The sequence below is a fragment of the Mandrillus leucophaeus genome, unplaced genomic scaffold (genome assembly GCF_000951045.1).
Source record: "Mandrillus leucophaeus isolate KB7577 unplaced genomic scaffold, Mleu.le_1.0 Scaffold69, whole genome shotgun sequence".
Classification (NCBI taxonomy): domain Eukaryota; kingdom Metazoa; phylum Chordata; class Mammalia; order Primates; family Cercopithecidae; genus Mandrillus; species Mandrillus leucophaeus.
The window spans coordinates 2719390-2729337 of NW_012107474.1; the positions used below are offsets into that span (position 1 = coordinate 2719390).

Below are 9948 nucleotides of genomic sequence, written 5' to 3' on the forward strand. Positions count from 1 at the left end.
GTGTGTGTTAGGGGTATCTGTGGAGATTTGTGTAACAACCATCCAGATAAAGCCAGTTCTTTGATTGTTGATTTGTGTCAGACAATGGCCTTGGGCTGCCAGGGCCAGGACTATTTTGTTTTGTTCTTTTCCTGAATAAATGTGGACTCCTCGTTTTCAGGGAAAAATCTCCAAAAATCTTGCCAGATATTCTGAAGAAAATTGGGGACACCCCTATGATCAGAATCAACAAGATTGGGAAGAAGTTCGGCCTGAAGTGTGAGCTCCGTGAGTGCCCTAGCTTTTGAGAGGGGCTTCCTCCATCCACGCTGGGCTCCGTGGGCCTGGGGGTCCTGGGGGTCCTGGGATGGGTCCCTTAGGCAAGGCCCCGGGATCAGAAAACACGCTGGTTAATGAGTGGCCGAGGTCATATCAGTTTAAGTTTGGGAAAAACACACGACAGGGCGTTGTGTCAGACGGTGACCAAAGTGGCTTCCCCACTGATGGACCAGGGAACGAACAGGTGACCTTTGAACTGAGGCTGGAGTGGAAGGAGCGAGGGTGTGAAGAGCGGGGTGAGGGTCAAAGGCAGAAGCAAGCAGGTGGGGAGGGTCTGCGTCCTGCCTCCTAGAGAGACGCGGACGGGTCCTAGCACGAGCTGTGAGCCACCCACTGCCCAGGGAGCGGTTGCCTCTGTCTTGCCAGCTTCGTGGGGACAGACAGTTCAGCTCATCATTTATGAGACAGAGAATGGAAATTTGGAGGGTCTGTGGCTGGCCTCGTCCTGGGTACACAGGGGTCACCTGAGGTCCGGTGTGAGCCCTCCGGGGAGGGGCAGTTCTTTGTAGGACGCAGTTTCCAGGCTCAAGAGGGTGGAAGAAATTCGTAAGGGTCGCTCTTCACCAGGAGCTCAGGGCCCTGGTAGACCTCAGCATCGTCACGGAGAAAGCTGTGGGTGCAGAGGCCTTGGGGACAAGGCGGGGACGGAATTTCATATTTCAGAGGACCGAGGCCAAGGGAGTTCGCAGGGCGGCAGCACAGGTGCCGTGGAGAACCCTGAGACAGGGCCAGATGGAGGGGGTGCAGTTTGAGTGGGAAGGAGAGGGAACCAGTAACATGGCTTGGGACTTTTTCATCCTGAAATGCTGTCATGTACAGCCGGGGGACCTGTGAGAGCTGGGGCAGGCGCTGGGGGAAGGAAGCCAGGGGTCGGTGCATTGGGAACTGATGGCAGATTCACAGGAGGGGCCTGCTGGGAGCCTGGCCCTCCTCTACCCCTCTAGGGAAGGAATTCTCAGAGCTACATCAGAGCAGCCCCTTTTACAGAGACCCCCCAAGGCAGCAGGGCCGGCTCTGTGTTTATTTGTCAGACAGTAAGGACCCTTGGACGCAGCAAGCATGGCTGCCCGCAGTGCTATGTACAGGACGGCGTCTAAACTTGGCAGTTGCCCTCGAAGTAGGTTTGGGAACGCCTGTTTTACAGACAGACACACCGAGGGTCAGGTCAGTCACGTGGCTTGCCCGAGGCCACCCAGCTCTGATTTCTGCTTCGGAGCTGGCCCCCAGGCACTGGTGAGAAAGATCTCACTGAGGGCTTCACAGTATGGGACCCAGAGGGGTCCGGAAATGCAGACCTGCGGCGGGCCAGACGCCGGGAGTCCTCCCCACCACACAGCACCTCGGCCTGGCTCTAGGGGCAACACTTGTCTGGTGGTGGCTTTCAGAAGTTTTGAGGTGTTGCGGGCTGGTCCCAGGTCCCTCAAATCACATTTCATGTAGCCCAGTCTCTCTCTCTCTCTCTTAAAAACTAAATATTTTTAAGAGCTGGAGAGGGAGGGAGGACCTGCAATAAGAAAAGAAGTGCAGACCGGGCACGGTGGCTCACGCCTGTAATCCCAGCACTTTGAGGGGCTGAGGCGGGCGGATCACGAGGTCAACAGATCAAGACCATCCTGGCTAATACAGTGAAACCCCATCTCTACTAAAAATACAAAACAAATTAGCCGGGCGTGGTGGTGGCGCCTGTAGTCCCAGCTACTAGGGAGGCTGAGGCAGGAAAATGGCGTGAACCCGGGAGGCGGAGCTTGCAGTGAGCCAAGATCGCACCACTGCACTCCAGCCTGGGCAATAGAGCAAGACTCCGTCTCAAAAAAAAAAAAAAAAGAAGGAACGACGTGCAAGTGAAGGCCTTGGTCTTGTGCGGGGACCGCGCAGGGAACCCTTTCCAGGGCAGGTGACGCCCCACAGGGGAAGGAGGACAATGGGAGGCTGTAGGGAGAGTTTGCAAGTCCCCATCCGATGGGGCTGGGATGTGGCCAGTGCCGTGGCTTCAGGACATCAAGCTGCTTTGGCAGGGGCTGCCGGGTATGGCTGGGCATGGGCGTAGGGGACCCAAATCCAGGCGCCCGCCTGCCACACGCCCAGCTTGTGGGTGGGGGGATGGGGTTTTCTGTGGTGCCCCTCCGTGAGGGCTGCTTATGCCTCTGTGGTTCCCACAGAGTTGCTCTGTGCCCCGCAGGGCTGGTAGGATGGGCTGCAGGGGGAGAAGCTCTGATGGGCGAGCGCCCAGGTGCAGGTGTAGGGGAGGTGAGTGGAGAGGTGGCAATTTTTCAGAACCCACAGGCCCCCAAGCCCATCCCCCATCCTGGGGTGTATCAGGTAATGGGGGGTGAGCAGGAATCACTGGGGGGCGGTCAGGGAATCTTCTCCTCTGTGATTCATCTCTGCCTCCCAGTGGCCAAGTGTGAATTCTTCAACGCGGGAGGGAGCGTGAAGGACCGCATCAGCCTGCGGATGATTGAGGATGCTGAGCGCGCCGGGACGCTGAAGCCCGGGGACACGATTATCGAGCCGACATCTGGGAACACCGGTGGGTGCCTGGCCCAGTAGGGGTGGCCAGGCTGGCTGTCCCCTACCCATGCTGAGCCTGCCGGAACCCAGGGGGGATGGCTGAGCTACAGCTGCATGTGCTGGCCCACCCGGCCGCCTGCTCCCTGGCATCTCACGCCCGCTGCGGGCGTGTGTCCCAGCCCAGCTCCCTCTGACCAGCAGTTGGGGCCAGTGCCGATGCTGTTGGGGCGATGGCACCTGGCAGTGCCTGGCACATGGACGAGCACCCAGAGTCTGCTGTTCCTGTGCCCATGTACCCGGCCCTGCCTGGAAGAACCAGATCTCCCGTCCTGCACTGCTCCCTCCTCCTCCTTGGCGTGTATCTTTTATTCCCGCCTCTGGCAGCCTCTCTTCCCCTGCACTTGAAGGCAGAAGCAGCTATGTTGGGCAATTTTGGAATCCCACAGAACCCTCTTCCCTGGGCCCTAGGGGAGCCGGCATCAGGGTGTGCCCCTATGTCCCAGGCAGGGGTAGGGCGGGACTTGGAGGGGCACCGGGCCCCTCTCATTCTCTCTGTGCCTTCAGGGATTGGGCTGGCCCTGACTGCAGCTGTGAGGGGCTATCGCTGCATCATCGTGATGCCGGAGAAGATGAGCTCGGAGAAGGTGTGTGGGCACAGCCAGGGGCGGGGTCATAGGGCAGGGGATGAGGGTGCCTGGGCCACGCAAAAGGTGCAGGCCACCGCCTTCCCTCCTGCAGGTGGATGTGCTGCGGGCCCTGGGGGCTGAGATTGTGAGGACGCCCACCAATGCCAGGTTCGACTCCCCAGAGTCACACGTGGGCGTGGCCTGGCGGCTGAAGAATGAAATCCCCAATTCTCACATCCTAGACCAGGTGAGGCGCCTGGGGCCTGGAGACGGGCATTCCCTAGGAGGGTCTCGGTCAGGGATGTGGGGGTGACTGAGGTGTCAGGGGCCAGCTCACGGGCTCTGCTTTCTTTCTATGCAGTACCGCAACGCCAGCAACCCCCTGGCTCACTACGACACCACCGCTGATGAGATCCTGCGGCAGTGTGACGGTGCGTCCCTCTGTCCATCTTGATTGCATTTATCCCTGGCTGCCTGGGAGTGTACAAATCTCTTGCCATCTCCTTGGTGAACTCCTATTCACCCTTCAAAACCCAGCTCAAATGTTCCCTCTGTGAAATGCTATCTAGAGCATTTCTCTAGAACAGTTTCCTCCCTCCCTTGTGCTCTCTTGGCCTCTGCCTGTGCCTTACCTGTAACAATCTCTGCAGGTCTGCAGGGGCTCCTCCCACAGAGAATGTAGGGAGTGAGTCTGTTCAGGGCCCAGGCTGGTGCTGGGCTCACAGCTGGGACTTCAGCTGGGATCATGCCCTGACTCGGCATCAAATTCCTCTGCAGAACAGGGCTGGTGACATCTGCGATGAGTTCACTCTGTTACAGGCATGAGGCCGGCTCCTTGGGCCCTTCTCCAGGGACTCGGTGCCAAGGCCTGTGGGGGTTGGTACTGATGTTTTCCCAAGAGATTCCTTTAGAGAGAAATTGCCAGGAGGTTGGCGCCCTGGCTTCCTGTTGGGAATCCGGTGTTGGCATGGGCTGGAGCACACCCTCAGTCCATGCCCAGGAGCCAGGCTGTACGGTCCAGGCATTTGCTTGTTTGGGCTTTATGTGTGAGAACTCTCTGGTTTGGCAAAAGCAGTCCTGTCTCAGCATGGGTGCCCGAGCGGCTCCCCCTCACTGAGTCTTTCCCTGCCATGGCTTGTCTGCCAGATGCCTGTGCTGGCCGCCAGCAGTGTGAGTGCCCAGCGAGTTTCTGAGCTGAAGCCTGAACGACTGATTCCATTTCCTGTGCCAATTCAGTTAACTCACTCACACCATGCAAACATCCAACAGCCCATGGAGGTGATTAATTCGCAGCCTCCCTCTGCCCGCCCTCAGCGCCTGCACCCCCAGACAGGGCCCTGTCTTTCTGCATCCAGCCAAATGGGGGTTTTAGGGGCCGAGTGTCATTGAGCAAAGACTGGGCTGGGGTGCCCCAGGCTGCCTGTTTCTGAGGCTTTCACAGACCAAGGGCAGCAATGAGGGCCACTCCAACTGGAGAAGAAGTCTTTCTTTTGAGCTTTTTGGTCACCCGCCGTGGTTTGGGCTGTGTGTGTTTTCAATGATTATTACTATGAGTGATGGGCTGGCCAGGTGAGGACCTGAAAATGTTATCCATCCACCAGGGAAGCTGGACATGCTGGTGGCTTCAGTGGGCACGGGTGGCACCATCACGGGCATTGCCAGGAAGCTGAAGGAGAAGTGTCCTGGATGCAGGGTGAGTGGTGTGACCGGACCCGGGAGGGGCAGCGTGGACTGGCCCCGACTTCTGAACTGAAAGCTCTCATTCCTCACCATCTGCTCAGCCCACTGTCTTCCGCGGTATTTCCACACTTCTTGGGAGGTGTTTGGAAAGACGGTGCTTGACAGATAAGGGACCAGCAGCTCGTGACCCGAAGGAGCTGGGGCTGGGTGCTCGCTCACTGGCCAGTGTCTTGGAGGGGCTTCCTGCGCTGAGTGGGGGGTTGGAGTTCCATCTAAGGGCTCTGATAATCAGCCAGGAGCTCTAAGTCCTCTGGTCCTGAGTCTGCCCCTCGCCTGGGGTTTGAGGGAGCTGGGGGAGGGTTCCTGGACTCAGGGTTAAGAGCAGGTCTGAGGTGCCTAGAAAGGTCCCACTGATGAGACAAGAGTGTTATCTCCCTGTTGCTTGCCCTTGAAAAAGACATCACTGCCCAACAATGCCCTTTGTCCCCGAAGGCTCTGGTGCTTCACCGCAGGGTGGTCTGTCTGGGCTGTCCTGGGGGCCCCGCTCCGAGAAGCCCCCGGGGAGGTCACTTCCTCCCAGACATGCGCTTTCACTTCTGAGCGCCGTGCACTGAACGTTTAGTTCAGACGAGGTCATTATCACTTTAATACTTGGGGGCTGGGTTCCTGGGTTTCTCGTCCTGCCTCGGAGGCCGGGAACTGGCCACCACCCATGGGCGGAGTGTTAACAGGCGCTTGTTCACGGCAGTATTGGCCACTCCAGTGATAGAATAGTCAGGCATGTCCAGCGGGGGCTTTTGCTGGCCCTGAGCCCTGAAGCTGCACGCTCTGCAGATCATTGGGGTGGATCCCGAAGGGTCCATCCTCGCGGAGCCAGAGGAGCTGAACCAGACAGAGCAGACAACCTACGAGGTGGAAGGGATCGGCTATGACTTCATTCCCACGGTGCTGGACAGGACGGTAGGTCGAGTCCTGAGCCCGGCCGCAGTGCAGCCTGTAACTCACCCTCACACTGGAGAGCCTGGCTGACCCTGGGCCCCAACCGGCTCCTCCGCTGAGGGGAACAGAAGGGCAAGCCCCGGCACGCGTGGTGAGAAGCTGATCTCGCAGGTCGAGACAAAGTAGACTGGGGGACGATGTCTGCACATGTGGCCTGACCTCACCAAGGGATGCAGCCCGGGTGGCACAGGCAGGGAGCAGGGAAAACGTGGGAAAATTAAGGCCCCAGAAAACTCTGTTAAGAGGCAAAAAGGTGGATTTGGCCTGAGTGAGAGCGGAGACCAAAGGGCCCCTGCAGGTCACAGGGATGCTCAGTGGGGCTGGCGGGCAGTTTTACTGTCTGCAAAACATGTTAGAACTGGAAGGTCTGCAGACGTGCCGATCCCAGAGGGAGAGGCTGGGGCGTGACCTCTGGGGTCCTGCTACCTAGACACGGGGTCCACCACAAGGCTGTTCACCCCCTTGGCCACGTGGAAGCGGCTCCCACACTGACGGGCTGTGGGGGGTCCCGCTCAGGTGGTGGACAAATGGTTCAAGAGTAACGACGAGGAGGCGTTCACCTTTGCCCGCATGCTCATCGCGCAAGAGGGGCTGCTGTGTGGTGAGTGGGTGGCAGGCACGGGGGTAGGGGGATGGCAGAGATGGATGGGGGCACCAGGGATGGCTGGGGGCGCACCCTCTGCCAGCCACCAGCCTGCATGTGTAAGACAGCAGTTCTGAGGAGTGTCACTGCTGTGGCCACGAGCCTCAGGTGTTATCTGTCTGCCTGGGTCCTCACCTGCCCAGTGTGGTCACCTGCTCAGGTGAGGGCAGGAGGCCACGGGGCAGGGCTTCCAGCTGCCTTCCAGAATGTGTTTCTAGAACAAGGCTGAAGCTCTCATGGCACTTACTGTTTCTAATCAAGCCCACCAGGGCCCCTGGGGCAGTGGCTCTGCACTGACGGGGCCCATGGCCAGGACTGGGTGCTGCGAGCACCCTGGAACAGCTGGGGAGGGGCTCTGGAGCCTGAGGCTGTCCAGGATCGACCCCACTGACCTTCCTCCCACCCCGTGCCCCTCTGCCCACCTGCTTGGGGGCTGGCAATGCCACTGACCAGCCACACAGGCAGCAGAGGCTGTAGGGACCACAATTGATCTGGACATCTGGGGACTCGGAGAGCACACACCAGCTTCTAAAACCCAGGCAGGGACATATGAGGTTTTTACTTGTGCATTCCCTGTGTCATGTCACTTTGCAGGTGGTGACAGGGAAAGTGGAAGGAAACCAGCCCTCAGTGTGGGGGATAGCTGAGCCCCAAACTAGAGACTGGAAGCAAGTCTTGATTGAAAAGCCATTTCCTAGCCAGGCGCGGTGGCTCATGCCTATAATCCCAGCACTTTAGGAGGTTGAGGCGGGCAGATCACCTGAGGTCAGGAGTTCAAGACCAGCCTGGCCAACATGGTGAAACCCCATCTCTACTAAAATACATACACACAAAATTAGCCGGGCGTGGTGGTGCACGCCTGTAATCCAAGCTACTCAGGAGGCTGAGGCAGGAGAATTGCTTGAACCTGGGAGGTGGAGGTTGCAGTGAGCTGAGATTGTGCCACTGCACTCCAGCCTGGGCAACAGAGCAAAAACTCCATCTCAAAAAAAAAAAAAGAAAAGAAAAGAAAACCATTTCCCAGATGTGTCTGTCATCTGTCATGAAAGGTGTCTTGGTGCCCATAAACGCTGCGCTCTCCCCATCTCAGTCTCCCTGTTCCCCGTGTTGGTGGAGAAACAAGCCCCTACCTTTGGGGCTGGAAAGCAGGTCCATGGGCCCCGTTACAGAGGAGCGCACCTCTCTTCCTGCGGGTGCTCCTGGTGCAGACTTAGACCTTCCCGACTGCTGTGTCTAAGCCCGGAGAAGACGCCTCAGACTCTGACTTCAGGGATCCTAGGCACAGCTGGTGTCACCGTGAGCTTTGGCCTCTTGTTTATAAAGCAGAGCCCAGTGTGCAGTCAGGCAGCCTGCAGGCGTGGTGCTGCAGGCGTGGTGCTGGGGACTCCGTCCTCAGAGCATCGCTGGCTCTCGGCTCAGGGCCAGGAGATGTGCCAGGGGCCGCAGCCCCACCGCAGGCATTTTCCTGGCACCAGTGCCCACCCCAGCCTAGCAGGAGCCCCTTTTGCTCCCGGATCTTTTGTTTCCTGGGTGTGGGTTTCGTTATGAAGCCCCGAGTGGACATGAAAACTCCATGGTGCACAAGGAGGAAGCCGATGCTCACGGAGAAGTGGGGTCCTCCCAGCCCCTCTCCCCGAGGCAGCCCCTCTTGACGGATCCTTCCGAGCATGTCTGACATGCTTCCATGCATGCAGGTGCACAATTCATGCACTCACGTGCACCCATGCACACTCACCCTGGCGCGTCTGACTCGTGTGCACAATTCATGCACATGCGTGCACCCACACGCACGCACCTTGGTGCGTCCGACTCATGGCCCTCTCTGCAGGTGGCAGTGCTGGCAGCACGATGGCGGTGGCCGTGAAGGCCGCGCAGGAGCTGCAGGAGGGCCAGCGCTGCGTGGTCATTCTGCCCGACTCGGTGCGAAACTACATGTAAGACATGGCTTCCCTCCCAGGTCCCTGCTCCTCTCTGTCCTGCCACCCTTCCCTGGATGCCTCACCTGAGAGCCGGCAGCCAGAGCTGGGAGGGAAGGAAGCCAGCGGGGCCCTGTGAGCACTGCCTCCTCTCTCCTGCCCGGGTGCCCTCATGCTGTTGGGCTTCCCAGCCCCTTAATGCTGTGAAAATCAATGCACGTTCACAGGGACAGCCCTGATGGGAGGGGCATGGAAGGCCCTCTCTATCCCTCCTGTCCGTCCCTCTCTGGTGTCTGACCCCTCACTGCTCTGGGGTGCGTGAGCTCCAGGGGGTAGCCCTGGCCACATGGACTGACATCCTCTTGGGCCGGGCCCTGTGCCACCTCCTATCCACCCCGACTCCCTCTGCTGCTTCCCCCAAACTCCAGGCTGGGACCGAGTGCTGCCCGGGTGGCAAGAACGCTGCTGCCCTCGTGGCAAGAGCCCTGCTGCCCAGGTGGCCCCCTAGGACGTGCTGTGACTGTTTTGCCCAGAGGCCCCTCGGGCAGTAATGCCACAGACCTCGCTGGTCACCGGGCAGCCGGGCTGAGACTGGGGCTGCTCTGCACCTGCTCTCTGGGGGCGGCACCAGGGCGGGTGTCTAGAGACCCCCATGCCCTGCCCCCTGCACCTGAAGGGTTTCCTCCATGGCCTGCAAGCTGCAGGGGCTACACAGCTCCCGAGAGCTCAGCTGTCCTTGGGGGGCCCAGGCCTGGCTGGTGGGTGCCCCCGGTTGAGTTCCCCGGTGTGAGGTGATTCACATCTGGTGCCCAGCGCCAAGTTGGCCTGTGCAGGGCTCCTGCCCACCCCCGTCAGTGCAAGAACACCATCTCCCCACACACTTGGCCAGCTTGCCATGCGTGCCCGTGCATGTGTGAGTGTGCGAGCGGCAAGCATGACAGGACGTGTTTGTTTGAGTGCCTGAGCGATGGCTGTGTGCATGCTCACACATGCTCACACACGCTTGTTGGCCATGGGGGGCAGGAAGTCCAGCCCACAGGCTTCCCCCTGGGACCTCCAGCCAGCACCTGGGGGTCTCTGCTGCACCAGTGAGGTCCAGGAGAGGGGCTGGGCAGGCAGTGCTGCCCCTCAGCATGGGTGGAGGCCCAGTGGGGCCCTGCGGGGCCCTGGTGACTCCCCCATCCCGCAGGACCAAGTTCCTGAGCGACAGGTGGATGCTGCAGAAGGGCTTTCTGAAGGAGGAGGACCTCATGGA

General features: G+C 59.5%; 1 protein-coding gene across 1 annotated transcript in view; it reads left to right on the forward strand.

The window, feature by feature from the left end:
• The window catches only part of LOC105555593 (cystathionine beta-synthase-like), a 33968-nt gene that overhangs the window by 6500 nt on the left and 17520 nt on the right, over positions 1-9948 (forward strand). Inside the window, exons 3-12 of the mRNA XM_012002608.1 lie at positions 161-267; positions 2714-2848; positions 3394-3473; positions 3568-3702; positions 3817-3886; positions 5057-5148; positions 5970-6095; positions 6651-6735; positions 8606-8711; positions 9883-9948. Of these exons, the coding sequence (XP_011857998.1) occupies positions 161-267; positions 2714-2848; positions 3394-3473; positions 3568-3702; positions 3817-3886; positions 5057-5148; positions 5970-6095; positions 6651-6735; positions 8606-8711; positions 9883-9948 (1002 nt within the window). The remainder of the gene's footprint in view (positions 1-160; positions 268-2713; positions 2849-3393; positions 3474-3567; positions 3703-3816; positions 3887-5056; positions 5149-5969; positions 6096-6650; positions 6736-8605; positions 8712-9882) is intronic.